Source organism: Dromiciops gliroides, chromosome 1, assembly GCF_019393635.1.
Source record: "Dromiciops gliroides isolate mDroGli1 chromosome 1, mDroGli1.pri, whole genome shotgun sequence".
Classification (NCBI taxonomy): Eukaryota; Metazoa; Chordata; class Mammalia; order Microbiotheria; family Microbiotheriidae; genus Dromiciops; species Dromiciops gliroides.
Window position 1 is genome coordinate 597,553,727 of NC_057861.1, and position 17,216 is coordinate 597,570,942.

The 17,216-nt window shown below is 40.8% G+C and overlaps 2 protein-coding genes across 2 annotated transcripts in view; both read left to right on the forward strand.

Moving 5' to 3' along the window:
- Window positions 1–6,793, forward strand: part of DCTN5 (dynactin subunit 5) — a 32,583-nt gene extending 25,790 nt beyond the window's left edge. Inside the window, exons 7-8 of the mRNA XM_043975559.1 lie at window positions 5,996–6,072; window positions 6,412–6,793. Of these exons, the coding sequence (XP_043831494.1) occupies window positions 5,996–6,028 (33 nt within the window). The 3' untranslated portion in view covers window positions 6,029–6,072; window positions 6,412–6,793. The remainder of the gene's footprint in view (window positions 1–5,995; window positions 6,073–6,411) is intronic.
- A 3,561-nt stretch (window positions 6,794–10,354) lies between these two features.
- On the forward strand, window positions 10,355–11,783 carry LOC122736988 (60S ribosomal protein L3-like). Its single transcript, XM_043979383.1, has one exon. It carries the CDS (start codon window positions 10,370–10,372, stop codon window positions 11,711–11,713), a length of 1,344 nt encoding a protein of 447 aa, XP_043835318.1. The 5' UTR covers window positions 10,355–10,369; the 3' UTR covers window positions 11,714–11,783.
- Window positions 11,784–17,216: the final 5,433 nt, after the last annotated feature.

The following is a 17,216-nucleotide window of genomic DNA, read 5'->3' on the forward strand; positions in this document are numbered from 1 at the left end:
CCAAATTGGATGAAACCACTTGCAAAAAGACTAAATGCCATTATTGATGGAGTTTGTTCATAGCACCTAATATCTTTCACACCCCCTCAGTTCTGCCCTGACCTCTGAGTCTAGAAGGACATAACTAGAACTGAGGCTAGGAAAAATGGTTTGGTCTCTTGCTCTAAAAAATGATGCTAAAGTGGTATGTCACCTGGGAGTTAGCAACTTTGAAATTAGTAGCAAAAAGAGCCTGTGTAATATATCATGTAGGGCCCAGATACTTATTAACTAGTAGTGAATTATACAAACACTGCATTGTGTACTAACAACCATTCTTGTAAAGCTTCTAGCTGGTTTGTTTGTACTTTTATGTACTTAAATTAAAAGTCTTTTAAATGGGACAGACATTTTGAAGGTGTTGACTCCAGATACAGCTTGGTGGGTGCTTTAAAAAATCTCTTGCTCCTAATTAGACACTCCTAATTAGTAAGTAGGCCAGTAATTCAGGATTCTCCATCTTTTTGGTCTTTTCTGAAGAACAGTAGAAGATTTCCACTTAGAAAGTTTGAAACCTGCAACTGCTACCACTTTCTCCAGCTGCCACTCAGAGAAACAAAATCATAGAAACATAAATTTTTTTTAAAATAATAGTATTTTATTTTTTCTCAGTTACATGTAAAGATAGTTTTCAACATTCATTTTTGTAAGGTTTTGAATTCCAAATTTTCTCCCTCCCTCCCCCCTCCCCAAAACAGATTATATATGTACAATCACATTGAACATATTTCCACATTAGTCATGTTGTAAAAGAAGAATCAGAACAAAAGGGAAAAACCATGAGAAAGATAAAACAAAGTGAAAATAGTATGCCTACTTCTCCATTCAGATTCCATAGTTCTTTTTTTGTTTGTTTGTTTTGTTTTGTTTTGTTTTGCAGGGCAATGAGGGTTAAGTGACTTGCCTAGGGTCACACAGCTAGTAATTGTCAAGTGTCTGAGGCCAGATTTGAACTCAGGTCTTTCTGAATCCAGGGCCATTGCTTTATCCACTGCGCCACCTAGCTGCCCCCCATAGTTCTTTCTCTGGATGTGGAGAGCATTTTCAATCATAAAAATCTTTTGGCATTGTCTTGGATTGTTGTATTGCTGAGAAGAGCTAAGTCTATCATAGTTGATCATCTAACAATGTTACTGAGAAACATGAAATCTTAAGAGTTTGGAGGGGACTTTAAAAGTCCTTTAGTCGGGCCTCCCAATGTGGTATATATACTGTTGCTTCCTGCAACAAATTAGCTACTCAGCCTTTGTTTGAACACTTCCAGTGATAGGAAACTCACTATTTTATTTGGTAGCTTGTTCCATTTTTTAGCTCTGATTTGTAGACAGATCAGGGTAGGTCTATTTCCTCTTCAGATGACACCCTAAGTAATGTCCTCCCTTGTCCTCTCTTTAGTTCCTGCTCTCTTTGAAGGTAATCATCGGGGCAGCTAGGTGGCGCAGTGGATAAAGCACGAGCTCCGGATTCAGGAGGACCTGAGTTCAAAGCCAGCCTCAGACACTTGACACTTACTAGCTGTGTGACCCTGGACAAGTCATTTAACACCAATTGCCTGACAAAAAAAAAGAAGTAGTGATCAAGTCTAAGGGGCAGCTAGGTGGTGCAGTGGATAGAGCACTGGCCCTGGAGTCAGGAGTACCTGAGTTCAAATCCGGCCTCAGACACTTGGCACTTACTAGCTGTGTGACCCTGGGCAAGTCACTTAACCCCAATTGCCTCACTTAAAAAAAAAAAATGAAGGTAATCATCTTCCTCTCTAAGATTTCTCAAGGCTGAACATCTCTGGTTTTCTTAAATGAAGTGTTTTCCTGTTCCCTCATTAACCTGCTTATCCTCTGGAAGAGTTCCAGTTTGTCAACAGAACTGAACACAAAGCTCCAAATGTACTTTGGTTGTGAGAGGGGACAATGAAACTATTACTTCTCTGGATATAATATAGCCAAGATACTTTAAAAAACCCAGCTATTTGACACTATTGACTTTCCTAGAGCTTGTAGTCAGCTGAAACCAACTGGCATGTGAACTCTTTATCAACCAGATTTTCCCCAGCCTATCCTTCCTTGCATAATTGATTTTTTAAAACCCCAAATGAAGAGCTTTACATTTATCTCCATTAAATTTCACCTCATTTTCAGGTCATAGTTTATTTTTCCAAACTAATTCAGAATTTGATCTATTTTGATAGAATTCAGAAATGCTGGCCTGGGGTGAGGTGGGAGGTATAAAATACCACCAGAATGAGAGGATCATGGATTACAAACTAGGAACAGACATTAGAGGCTCTTTAAAACAGGCTTCTCATTGTACAGATGGAGAAACAGGTCAGAGATCTCAAGTGACTTGTCCAAAGTCACACCACCAGTAATAGAAGTAGGATTTGAGGGGGGCAGCTAGGTGGCACAGTGAATAAAGCACCGGCTTTGGATTCAGGAGGACCTAAGTTCAAATTTGTCCTCAGACACTTTACACTTACTAGCTGTGTGGCCTTGAGCAAATCACTTAACCTAACCCCCCCCCCCAAAAAAAAGAAGTAGGATTTGAACCCAGATCCTCTGGCTCCATGGCCATTATTTTTTCTACTCTATCACCTTTTGGCCTCCTCTTAGCCTGTGAAATCACAGTACCCTTGCTCTAAAAGGATCAGGGAGCTTGGAGAGAAGAAATGAAACCTTTTTCATATAGAAAAGTCCATTATCAGAGTATTTTTAATGCATACATAATTTTATTTTTACACTTTTAAAGGGACATGTGTCACTAACATTTGTATTTTCACATGAAACAGTCATCCATGAAACAGTAGGGTTCTGTAGAACAGAGTTTGGGAAACACTAGGCCAGAAATTTTTCAATTTTGATTTCATTTTTGTATTAATTATTCCTCAGGTACCTTGGAACCTCTTTTTTTGTCCTGAAGGGAATGAGCAAAATGTACTAGCTAAAATTAAAGCCAAAAATGGTAGCATAGCAAACTAATTGAATTCAAGGCTCTGTTCTCTAATATTAATAATGGGTGCTCAGAGCCCAAAGAGCTGGAAGAGAAAGTTGATCTAACCCCATTGTGGTTCTCATTTTCTGTGATAGGTTGATCCAGAGTGCTCTCGGTATAGAAACAAATTAGCAAAACACAAATGAAAGATGCTCATGGTATTAAATACCAAGATGATAGAGTTCTCTGAAAGTGAAAATTTTTATTCTTACCTTAAGGGAAAGGGCTTAGATCCTTTGAATTTTCCACACTTCACTGAGCTATTACAGTGGTAGAAAAGGGCAACAAAGTCCACTTGAAACTGTTTCTTGTCTTCTTAGAGAAGATAGAAATAAAGAGGAAAAAAGCAAACTGTGCAATGATGGAGCTTAGACAGTCACCTGTTTCCCAAGACATTTAAATTCTAACATGTAAAATATATAATGATACATTTGTAATGTTTATTCAACAAGCGTTTGTTGAGCTGAAACTATCCCCAGTACTCTGCCAGATTGCTCTGGTGGATACAAAAGAAATAAAAGATAACGCTCTTCCTAGAGGGAAGTTATAATATAATTGGGGAGAGAAGACCCACTGTTATAAACATAGATAATAATACAAGATGTTGAATGATAAATGCTAAAATGAGTATGTATAGTCAGTAAGTCTTAGACATATTCAGATGAAGGGAGAGATCAGTGGCTGGGGTAGTACTCGAGGTGGGCATTGAGGGACTGAAGGATTTAAATAGGTAGAGGGAAAGGATAAGCAAAGAAACAGGTGAGAATAACTGACCTGTTCATCATCAAAGGGAGGAGACTAGTCTAACTAGAGTAGATAGTTCAACACGGAAAGTAATAGGAGTTAAGGTTGGGACCAGATTATAGAGGGGTTTGACTATTGGACTAGAGTCAAGGCTTTGTCCTTTGGGCATTATGGTCACCAAAGGCTTTTTTTTTTGGCAGAGCAATAGGGGTTAAGTGACTTGCCCAGGGTCACACAGCTAGTAAGTGTCAAGTGTCTGAGGCTGGATTTGAACTCAAGTACTCCTGAATCCAGGGCCAGTGCTTTATCCATTGCGCCACCTAGCCACCCCAACCAAAGGCTTTTTGATACGACTTTTTAAAAAAACAGAACATTCAATTGGAAATGTCCAATAAGAAATGTTCCCTCCTTTTTGAGCCCTGTTTTCCTAACAAGGAAATGCAATATGAAATTTCAGGAGAGTTCAATAACTATCTTCAAGTCACCTGGTAAAAATAAGATCAAAGCTAAAAGCCCTAGAGCTCAGGTAGAAGCTAAGTTTCCAGCATTCTAGCCTTTAGTGGGTTTTCCACATTGATACCACTGAAATTTCCTTTTGCCTTCAAATCGAAAAGTAGTTTCACTCAACAAGTGACTCCAGGCCAGGGTCTCACTAGTTTTCAGAGCAGAGTGATCTTGAAGAGGGGCTAAGTGCCCTTTTTAGGTCCCAGGCAGCTGGGCTCTGGGTTGTTACCTACATATGGAACAAGCCATCTCTGGCTCTTGGCTGTGCCTCCATGAGATCCAACCTGTTCATTTTATAGGTGAGGAAATGAAGCCCAGAGAAATGACAAGACTTGCGTAAAGTCGCACAAATAATACATGGTAGGGCTGGGATTCAAACCCAAGCCCCCTTGACTCCAAACCTAATGCTCTTTCTCTCTCTCTTTTTTTCTTTTTCTTTTTTTTGGGGGGCGGGCCAGTGAGGGTGAAGTGACTTGCCCAGGGTCACACAGCTAGTAAATGTCAAGTGTCTGAGGATGGATTTGAACTCAGGTCCTCCTGAATCCACAGCTGGTACTTTATCCACTGTGCTACCTAGTTGCCCCCTCTAATGCTCTTTCCATTGTACCATTGCTCCCTCCAGTTTTCTTAGGAACCTGTTTATTTCTATAATGGTTTCTGCTCTGAAGACTGACCAATGGATTAGAAACTAGCCTTCCCAGGAAGAAACTAGCCTTCCCAGGAAATCCACTTATCCTCTATTTGAAATGCACTTGTTTCTCACTGTATGAATTCCTGTTATGGGGCAAATTAGTTGTGTTGGTGATGAAGCATTCAATCTGTTAAATCACACCTCAGGTGCTATTGTCTAAGCAAGACATTTTCTAATTGTTACCCCCATCCACCCACTCCAGTTAGCACCTCTTCCTTTTGAAATTACGTTGTATTTGCTTACTTGTTGTAGCAACCCATTACAGTGTGTAAGTTCCTTGAGAAAAAGAACTTTTATTTTTTTAGCCCCAGTACCTAACGCAGACCCTTGTGCAAAGTAAGCAATTAATAAATATTTGTTGGATTAAATTGAAATGAAAGTACACACAGCAGCCTGAAGTGAAGCCCAGGCTTCCACCCATTGTTCTAAAACCCAGGTAATAATAGTCTCTGACTTTGATCATAGTAGAAAGCAGGAAAGTTCCCCCAAAGTATTGCTAAGCATTAACTCCTATAAATTCATTCCTAAAGTATGAAATCTCAGGCTTTCCCTACTGTTAAGGATTAAATAAATCTAGATGTTGGTTTAGAAACACTAAATTTCCAAATTATTACCTTTCATTTAGATAGATTTCATGTTGAAAAGGTTTACCACACTCACTTTGTAAGTATTAAGTCTCTGGGCTTATATTTTCCTTTTCTTTTCCATATTTCTATTTGACCATAATTGGATTTCTCTTAGGCCTCAGGCTTCTGGGCCCATATAATTGACAAGACTGCATTTTGCTAGGTGGATTTCTCAGATAAAACCTAGAGTAATTCCTTATAGAAATAATTTTATCTGATCGCTGGTGCCTCAGGGAAATTTAGTTTTGTCCAAAAGGTCCTCAGACCTGATTAGTGACTGGAAGATCCTAGAGGGACTCTAATGAAGAGAGAATGAAGTTAGATTGATCTGTGTAGGAAACCCAGCTCTCACTTTAGAAATAATGGCTCCCTCCTGCATTGTGTTCCTGTGTGTATTGCTCTGCAGAATGTGAAATGGTGGAAAAGCTTCAGTAGATGACCAGTTTAAGAAATTACTTTCAAGCTGTCGGTTACTTCACATATGTAAGTGCCCTGTTCAAATGCTCCATTTCAAGCAGCCAATCACAACCAATTATAATCTTGGATCATGAGGCAGGAATGATGGGGGATTTTGATTACATCAAGTATCAAGGGAGATGGCTTGGATGGGAGAGAATGATTGAAATTTTGGGGTAACTAATTCGGGAACCTAAAAAAAAGGCCAGATTGGTGCACACCTACATGTTCTGGGATGTCAGGAACATTCCCAAGGCTTGATGAAGGGCCTGATATTCTCTCTCTCCCCCCTTCATATTTCAGTCTTTGGATAATTCAACTCTCCAAGGCTTAGATTAAACTCTTTTTTTTTTGTCTTTTATCAAGGTGGCCCCAACCAGGGTATAAAAACAAATCACCAGTGAAGACATCAAAAAAGCAACCTGCTTAAAACCCTTTAAATTAGCCATTCTAACCTCCAACTACCAGCCTACCTGATTCTCTTGGAGGCTTCTGACTCCATAGTTCTCATCACTCACCCAGGTTGAGAGGATGAGGAATTGTCAGTTTTCCCTATTGGAAGTTGTAGGGGGTGGGGGTGGGGATGGGGGACAGTTGTCTGATTTTGCTGACTCAGGAATATTGGGCTTTACAGACCTTAATCCCTAAAGCCATCTTGGAGCTGATCAGGTCCTTGGGGAAACACTAGTGGCTCTGTGTAAGAGACTTATTTTCCACTTTGAAAATAATAAATCAACCCTCTATTGTACCTTCTCTGTGTGTTATTGATTCCTAAATTGCCCACCAGAGGCATTATGGAAATTGGTCCCGTAAACCAAGACAAATGCTCTCTTGAAAGAATTTAGATCTCTCTTTCCTTTAAAGGGGAAGACAACCAACCAGAGAATGCAAAGGCCAATTCTCAAGATTTAAATTCTCCTTTTCCCTAAAAGAGGAGAAAACCATAGGAAAACAATGCCTATGATATTAAAGAAAGTTTTTATTAAACAAGGAAGTAAAACATGCACATGGAGACTGACAGCCCACCAGATATCAGATGGGGAGAGTTTATTTATCTTTTGAACAAAGGAAGGTAAGGAATCTGGGAGAAAAGGTGGGATTAGAAAGGAATGAGCCAGTGATCCCTATCCTCAAGGGGAGGGGGAGTGAGGAATTCCAGGTGTCAGGGGTGTGGCTTTTGATACACAAATCAGAAGGCATCCTAGGGTGATAAGCAGTTCATAGTTCAAGGCTTGATAGGAGATGTCACCAAAAATAGGATAAGTCAGAGCCCCATAAACAAAGTTAGGGGAATCGATGGAGATAAGGTGGTTTCCAAAAAGACCACAAACAGATATATCCATAATCTCATAATCTGTAGTCAAGTTAGTCTTTGAAGATGTCTCTTGAAGGTTCATAAACCACCAAATGGCTCAGGGTCAGCTTCAAAGCCGGTATGAGTTTAATTGGCTTTAGAGTTCCTGATTTTCTACACATTCAGGTAGGCTTACTCTTGGTCACCACAAAGGATTGTTGGTATGTCAGCCAATGCAGTCAGTCCTCATACAGGTCTTCTGGTTGCCTGGATAATTGGGGGGCTCAAGCAAATCAAGGTATTTATTTTCACAAATTTGTATTTATTTATTGAACACCTGTGATATACTGTATACTTCCTGGGAAGCAAAAAAATGAACAAGATACCTTCCCTGCCTGACCTCATGGAACTTGAAGATCTAGTTCAGTGAATAAGATTTCCATTTTGGTTCAGACATGATTTCATTGGAGAACTCCCAGTAAGGAGACACCCTCTACTTATGCACATCAACAATTGTTCTGGTTGGAGGCAGAGCCAAGATGGTGGAGAGAAGCTAGCAAGTTGCCTGAACTCTCCTGTAGTTCCCTCAAAAAGAACATTAAATCAAGCCTCTAAACAGATTCTGAAACTACAGAACCTACAAAAAGACAGAGACACAATCTTCCAACCTGAGATAATTTAGAAGACTTCAGGAAAGGTAAGTCTCACTCAGGCAAAAGGGGAGCCCAGCTCAGTGCAGTTCAGCCCAGCGCAGTGCAGCGCAGCATGGAGGGGTTCTGGGCAAGTCAGCAGGAGGCTCTTGGCCACAGCACAGAAACTGAGGCACCCTTGATCCTAGCTCAGCAAGCTGGTGGCTCAGCAGGCCAATTGTGAGATTCGCTAGCACCAGCTAAGAGGGTAGGCTGCCATCTGGAGAGCCACTCACAGGACAGGCATGACTGTGCCAGGCCATCCCAGCGCCTGGAGCAAGTGCAGGGAGCAAGCCCAGGGCAGTGAGGAATCCGCAAGCCACAGAGGCCTCAGAGTAGAAAGCCTGTGACACAGCCCCAATCCCCCTGCATAAGAAGCTTGAAACAGTGACCCTTGTGCCCCAGGAGCAGACCTCAACTTTAAAAAATAAGCTACAATATGAGTAAGAAACAATTGTTCTGAAATTTCTTTTCTTCACTACCAGTAAAATCAAAGATGGAAATTGAAGTCATGTCTTCCTAACCCTAAACCCTCTCTCTACAATACCAGACCCTCTGTTGGATTATATCTATGTATATATTTATATCTATATATCATATCTATATCTATATACACAAGTGAAAATGTAACTTCTTTATGATACAGTGTTGATTATACTAAGGAATTCAAAGCAAGGAGATATCATTTTGGTCTCAGGAAAGAAGAGCTTTACGGAATTAAGATGAGCTGGGTCTTGAAGAAAAAGAGTGAGAAAATTGTGTACATACCCTTTGACGCAGTAATACCACTCCTAGACCTGTACATCCAAAAAAAGGAAAAGGACCCCAAAGTACAAAATATTTATAGCAGCTCTTTTCGTAATGGCAATGGCCAAACAAATTATGGTATTTGAATGTAATGAAATATTATTGCACTATAAGAAATAATCAAACACATGGTTTCATAGGAACCTGGGAAGACTAATGTGAACTGCTGTTTAGGGAAGTCAGAAGAACCAGAACAATTTATACAACAACAATACTTTAAAGGCAAACAACTTTGAAGACTAAAGATCTCTGATTAAGGCAATGACCAACTACCATTCAGAGGACTGATGATGAAGCATGCTCTCCAGCTCCTGACAGAGAGGTGATCTAAGATGAATGAAACACATTTTTGGACATAGCTAATGTGGAATTTTGTTTTTACTGTATATTTGTTACAAGGCTTTTTTTTTTCTTTTTCTTAATCAATTTAGAAGAGGTATAAGAGAGGGAGATTTAGATTAGGATATCCTTGGCCCCTCAAAAAGTATAAGAAGAGGGGGCAGCTAGGTGGTGCAATGCATAAAGCACCGGCCCTGGATTAAGGAGGACCTGAGTTCAAATACAGTCTCAGACACCTGACACTTACTAGCTGTGTGACCTTTTATTGCCCCACCAAAAAAAAAAAGCATAAGAAGAAAAGAGAAGGAATCTGACAAGTAGAACTGCTTTAAAAATTACTTGTTGACTTTATTACATACTTTAAAAGAAAAACAAGTTCTTTATAGTAGTAATTTCTTGTACAATCCACTCCAGTCCTTCATTGTATGTGAGAATGTTCATTTTATTTGGTATTAATTTCAAACTAAAATAAATAAATAAAATGGAAAAAAAAAGAATAGGAGGGATAACATTCCAGGTAAAGGTAACATTTTCAGAAGTATCAAATGAGGTACAGAGAGTGCTGATCCAACTACCCATGGTCCTTAGTGCTGAGGCTTTTCTAGAATGAATTGAAATCCCCAAAGTCCTAATCAATAAAAAAAAAAAAAAAACCCTGCTTAGACAAATCCAAAACAAGTCAAGCTCCCAAAAGTATTGATGCTGACAACATTTTGGTTCAAAGTTGGTGTCTACTGTTGACCTTAAACTGAAGTAGCCATAAACAGGATACCCTATCCCTAACACTTTGTTCCTGTTAACAGACTACAGTCAAATCACTTTCTAGTCAGTGGAAGACTTAGTTTTCTTGTCATTTGGCCTGGCCACAATCAAATTGACACATCCTCTGATAACAGTGGGTTTGCTGAATATGACCAACATTTGTTAAGTATCTCCTGAGTGCAGAACATAGTGCTAGATGTCAAGGAAGACAAAGTTTAAGTAAGCCATGTTTCCTGCCTTTTCATAACTCCAGTCCCATAACTCCAGTGACATTGGTATTGATGGAGATCAATGTACTCCATCTGTGTGAAGAGCAGGGAGTAGTTGAAAGCCAGAGAGATAAAAGCTCTTCAGTTCTCTTCATGCTTCCTTGCTTTTGAGTTTTCTTTGAGTTGCTTCATGGCCTATAGTTGCTTCAAGCACCACGATTTTCATGCTGGTTGGTCTGGCTACATCACCCCACCTAGAATCCTGGCCCCAAAGTTACCATGACTCAAACTCCCAGTCTTGTCAAGATGGAACCTCTCGTTTTCCAGCTTGCCTCGGCGGCAGCCGCAATAGCATCATGTCCCACAGGAAATTTTCTGCTCCCAGGCATGGGTCTCTGGGCTTCCTGCCCCGAAAGCGAAGCAGCAGGCACTGGGGAAAGGTGAAGAGCTTCCCCAAAGATGACCCCAGCAAGCCCATCCACCTGACAGCTTTTCTGGGCTATAAGGCAGGCATGACCCACATCGTGCGAGAGGTGGACAGGCCCAGCTCAAAGGTCAACAAGAAGGAAGTGGTCGAGGCCGTCACCATTGTGGAGATGCCCCCCATGGTCATTGTAGGCATCGTGGGTTATGTTCAGACCCCTCAAGGTCTCCAGAGCTTCAAAACCATCTTTGTTGAGCACATCAGTGATGAGTGTAAGAGGCGATTCTACAAGAACTGGCATAAGTCCAAGAAGAAGGCCTTCACCAAGTACTGCAAGAAGTGGCAAGATGATGATGGCAAGAAGCAGTTGGAGAAAGACTTTAACAGCATGAAGAAGTACTGTCAGGTTATCCGAGTCATTGCCCACACCCAGATGCGCCTGCTCCCTCTGAGGCAGAAGAAGTCTCACCTGATGGAGATCCAGGTGAATGGTGGCAGTGTGGCTGAGAAACTGGACTGGGCCCGGGAGAAGCTGGAGCAGCAGGTACCAGTGTCCACTGTGTTTGGACAAGATGAAATGATTGACGTCATTGGAGTGACCAAGGGCAAAGGTTACAAAGGTGTCACCAGCCGCTGGCACACAAAGAAACTGCCCCGGAAAACTCACCGAGGCCTGCGTAAGGTGGTGTGTATTGGTGCTTGGCATCCTGCCCGTGTGGCCTTCTCTGTGGCTCGTGCTGGTCAGAAGGCCTACCACCATCGCACGGAGATCAACAAAAAGATTTACAAGATTGGCCAGGGTTACCAGATCAAGGATGGCAAGCTGATCAAAAACAATGCGTCCACTGATTACGATCTGTCTGACAAGAGTATCAACCCTCTGGGAGGCTTTGTCCATTATGGTGAGGTGACCAATGACTTTATCATGCTGAAAGGTTGTGTTGTTGGGACCAAGAAGCGGGTCCTCACCCTGCGTAAGTCTCTGCTGGTACAGACCAAACGCCAGGCCCTGGAGAAGATAGACTTGAAGTTTATTGACACCACCTCCAAGTTTGGCCACGGCCGCTTCCAGACTGTGGAGGAGAAGAAAGCTTTTATGGGACCACTCAAAAAGGACCGAGTTGCAAAAGAGGAAGCTGCCTAATGTTTCCAGGCCAACTTGGAGCTGGTGGGTTCTCAATAAATGGAGGTTATTTTCAAAAAAAAAAAAAAAAGATGGAACCTCTCCACCAGAAACTGAGGAAACACAACTCAAAGCAGAAACAAATACCCCCATGCCCATTTCTGAGAACTGGAATAAAAGAAGTAATCTAGGAAAGGCAAGTTTCTCCCCTTTCACTGATTCAGTTCATGGCGTCCAAGCTGGGCACAGCAGAGGGAGTCCCAAAGAGTGCAGCCAAAAAGATGGTGAAAAGAGAGAACCATCTGGTTTTTCCACTGTTAAAGATGCAGACAACCAATCAAAGGAGTCTACCCCACTCATGTGGTTGGGGACTCACTCTACATGTTATACAAACTAGGAATGAGCAATAATCAATCCAATTATACAGACTAGTGATGGAATTAAGTGTCAGACAGAGCCTTATGGTGTGTACGTATACCAAGGGAGCTCAATATGCCATGAGAGTTAGCAGCAGTGGCAAGCAAAGGATGAATCAAGTTAAAAAGTGTATGTACATTTAGCATATATACTCTGGAAGGATTTGTTTTGTTTTGTTTTTCAACATTCTCATTGGGTTCTGACTCTCACCCCAGTCTAAACTGAGAACAACTCAAAAATCTCATTTCTTTGAATTTTGGTTCCTCTTCAACCCCATTCCAAGCATTTATATGCAAATAAACTCATGGGAAATAACCTAGTCTGTTTTTATTTTTGTTTTCAATAAGTCCAAAGAGGACAGGAATGAAAGTAAGGAGTTAAAGAAATAAAACTTCCAGAATGCTAGCTACTTTGGCTGCAGGTCAAGAAGGGGGCAAAAGGCTTTTTCTTCTGTTACATCCCTCCTGACACCAGGGTGGAGGAGAAAATGGGAAATGAAGAGTAGTCTGGTAAATAAAAGTGGAGCACTGCTCTGGAATGGAGAAAGCAAGGAAGGGGCGATAGATTGTACCTAAGCTGTGTCAACTACTATCATCTCCTGCCTAAATCAATGTGCTCTCTGCTCCCCTGACTAATGCCAGTTCATTTCCCTTGGCCAACAGTTTTCCATTCTCAATCTAATATGTTCCAAGCCAAGTCATCAGGAAAGCAATGGTCAGAGTTATCACTCTGTTCCATGCTCAGACAGTGCAGAATGGAGTCCTAGATGGTGCTCAGTCCTGGCCCTCTCTTCCCTCTTTCCCCCTTTCCCAGTCTCTGCCAGCTACTGTTAGTTTCTAGCTCATGGCCATTATTTGTCTTCTAAAAGTCTTTCAAGGTCAAAAGCCATAGGAACTTGGAGGAAACTCTGGGTAATGCCTGCACCAACCAAGTTTCTGTGGAAACGTTTCTAGGAGAGAAGTAATCTGTACCACATGGGAGAGCAACACAAATAATATGATAAGTGCATTAAAGATGTGCATATCAAAAATGATTTGTAAGTTAATGAATAAAGAAGTTTCTTAGAAACCTAAAAAAAAATAGAGACAAATAGATACTTCTCTGGAGGGAAAAGTAAAGCTCACTTTTCAGCTAAAATTGGCCTCATTTAATTTTTTTAACATCTCACCTAGAGAGGGCAGTGAGGATCATCAGATTGATAAATGGCTTCCTCTGGCTAACTAATTGAGTAGTGGTGTCTTTCTTACAAAAAAACAAATTTTGGATCAATTAAAGAAAAAACTCCCTAACTAGAGCTGGCCAAAAGTGGAGTAGGGTGCTTTGATGTAGTGAGTTTCCCATTTCCGAAGGTCTTCAAGTGGAAATTAGACTGTTAGAGATTGTTGAGGGTATGTGTTGGACTAGTAGATGACCTCTGAGAGGCCCTTTAAATTCTTGGGTTCTTTGAAAAATTGGAAGGAAAATTTTTGTTTGGCTCTACAAATTAGCAGCTGGGCAACTAGGTAGCACAGTGGAGAGAGTAACAGTCCTGGAGTCAGGAAGACTCATCATTCTGAATTAAAAATCTGACCTCATAAACTTTCTAACTGTGTGTGACCCTGGGCAAGTCACTTCACCCTGTTTGCCTCAGTTTCCTCATCTGTCAAATGAGCTAGAGAAGGAAATGGCAAACCACTCCAGTATCTTTGCCAAGAATATCCTAAATGGGGTTATGAAGAGTCAGACTGAACTGAAAAATGACTGAAGAACAACCGTAAACAAGCAGAAAAGTTGTAGCTTAATGACACTGGACAAATGCAAAACAATGCATTGTGGGAATAATTCCAAATTATATTTATAGCATTATAGGTGCTGACCTAATCAATACTGGCTCAAGAAATTGCTCTCAGAGCCATTATAGACTGTTTTCTGGGGATAATAGGATTTAGAGCTGGAAGTCAACCAGTGTTTATTAAGGTATTTATCAGCCACTGTGCCTTTAAGCACTGGGGATACAAAGGCAGGCAAAAAGCAAACAATCCCTGCTCTCAAAGAGTTTATAGTCTAATGGGAAGATTATGTACAAATAAGATATATACAGGCTAAACTGGAGATAATCTCAGAGGGAAGACACTAAGATTAAGGAGGACTGGAAAAGGCTTCTTATAGAAAGTACTTTAAATGAGACAACGAAGGAAGCCAGGAAGCCAGCAGGCTGGTTGAGGAGGAAGAGTTCCAAGCATAACAGACGACCAGTGAAGCCCAGAGTAGCAAGATGGAATATTTTGTGCCAGGAACAGCAAGGAGGCCAATGTCACTGGATAGAGGGGAATCAATTATAAAAAGACTGTTAAGAGACCTTGTAAATCAGAGGTGTGTCAAACACACATGTCCTTTTTTGGTTTTTTTTGTGGGACAATGAGAGTTAAGTGACTTGCGCAGGGTCACACAATTAGCAAGTATCAAGTGTCTGAGGCTGAGTTTTAACTCAGGTCTTCCTGAATCCAGGGTTGGTGTTTGATCCACTTTGCCACCCAGCTACCCTCCCCCCTCACATGTCCTTGAGCACAAGGACCCACAACACTCCCAAGTGGGACCCAAACCAGACTGAAATATAATTGGGAAAGATTTAACAAAATAAATATACAATAAAACATAAATAATGTTAATATGTGGTTTTCTAAGTCACTAAGCATCTTGCCAGGATCCTTATCTAGGCCTTTATCAGAAATACTGGCTGTAAAAAATTGTTTCCCATCTTTCTGCTTCCCTTCTAATTTTGGCTGCATTGCTTCTGTTTGTACAAAAACTTTTTAATTTAATGTAATCAAAATTATCCATTTTGCATTTCATAATATCCTCTATCTCTAGTTATAAATTGTTCTGCTCTCCATAGGTCTGAGAGGTAAACTATTTCTTCCTCTCCTGATTTACCTTTATGTCTAAATCCTGTACCCATTTTGACCTTATTTTGGTATATGGTGTAAGATGTTGGTCTATGCCTAGTTTCTGCCATACTATCTTCCAGTTTTCCCAGCAGTTGTTGTCAAATACTGAGTTCCTATCCCAGAAGCTGTAGTCTTTGGGTTTACCAAACAGTAGATTACTATAGTTATTTCCTACTGTGTCTCCTGTGCCTAACCTATTCCATTGATCCACCACTCTATTTCTTAGCCAGTACCAAATAGTTTGTGGGTTTTGTTTTTTTGTTTGTTTTTTTTTTTTAGTGAGGCAATTGGGGTTAAGTGACTTGCCCGGGGTCACACAGCTAGCAAGTGTGTGTTAAGTGTCTGAGGCCGGATTTGAACTCAGGGACTCCTGACTACAGGGCCGGTGGTCTATCCACTGCGCCACCTAGCTGCCCCCCCAAATAGTTTTGATAACTGCCACTTTATAGTATAGCTTCATTTTTGATATGGCTGGCCTACCTTCCTGTGTATTGCTTGCCTTCTCAAGGAGTGGGGGAGTGCCAAGAGAGAATTCGGAACTTGAAATTTTAAAAAACGAATGTTAAAAAATGTTAATGTAATTGGGAAATATTTTACAAAATAAATAAAAATATTTTTAAAAAGAAATGGGTTGAAAACAAAATAGGAAATATTCTTCTCCGCTTAAGCAAATACTAAGAAAATCATATGTGATTCTGATCATCAGGGCCATCATGGGGCGGGGGAGGTTGGATTGCCCTGTGCTGCTTTTCTCTATACTTACTTCTCAAGATTTTGATGTTTATAAAATTATGTTCAAAAGAATGACCTTCAAGGGAAAAAGAATAAATATGTGTGAAAGGGGAGAGAAGGAAGTTGCACTCTTTATTTTGCCACCAACAACAAAGTCATCTCAGTCTCCCAGAATCACTGACTACTTAGCTTGGGGGAAGCAATGACCTGTGGGTAGCCACCACCACTCACCCCAGGGTGGACTCTAGCTGTATATTAATCTGATCATATGTTACATTAATAAAAGTATAGTATCTGATAGGAGAGAGGTAATAGTCCTACTATACTCCACCCTGGTTAGACCTCAGTCTTGTGATTAATTCTAGGCTCTTCATTTTAGGAGGCACATTGCTAAACTTCTGTATCTCTAAGGATGTTTAGCTGGGAGAACAGAACATTAATGGGTCCATGATAACTGTCTTCAAATATCTGAAGAACCATCAGATGGAAGAGAGATTAAATATTCTGTGAGGCTCTAGAGGGGAGAATAGCTACCAGTGGTTGGGAGTTAAAGGGAAGCAGATTTTGGTTTAATATAAAAAGGAAGCCTCATACCTATCAATAAAAAGGATGGGCTTTCTTCTTTGTTCAGTCTTGTCCAACTCTTCATTATCCCATTTGGAGTTTTCTTGGCAAAGATACTGTAGCCATTTCTTCTCCAGCTCATTTGACAGATGAGGAAACTGAAGCAAACAGGGTGAAATGACTTATCCAAGGTCACACAACAAGTAAGTGTCTAAAGTCAGATGTGAACTCAGGAAGAGGAGATTCCTTATATCACCATTGTTTTTATTGGTGTTGTTTTGTCATTTTTCAGTTATGTCTAACATTGTGACCCCTTTTTTGGAGTTTTCTCGGCAGAGATACTGGAGTGGTTTGCCACTTCCTTCTCCAACTCATTTGACAAAAAAGGAAACTGAGGCAAACAGGGGTAAGTGACTTGCCCAGGGTCACTCAGCTAGTAAGTGTACAAGGCTAGCTGCTCCAATAATAGTGGCTTCACCTAGGTGACACAATGGATAAAAGTGCCAGGTGATGTAAGGAATCTCTTGCCATAGAGTTATGGGGCAAATGTCCAACCCCATAGGACATGCCTTAGTTCAACAGATATGGGGCTTTCCCTAATCACTCTGGATGTAGAGACACCTAAAATGGGTCTGAAATGTTCCTCTTTTAGGCATGCTATAAAAAGGGTTTCTGTACCAAATGAGATATTGGGTTAGACTTGCAAGGTCCCTTTTAACTGCTAAAATCCTATATCAGTGCAATATAGTGTTGGACTCAGAATCAAGAAGACCTAGGTTCAATTCCTGACTCAGGCACTCACTAGCTGCGTGACCCTGGGTAATCCACTTGACATCTATGTGCCTCAGTTCCCTTACCTGTAAAATAGGAATAATAATGGCACT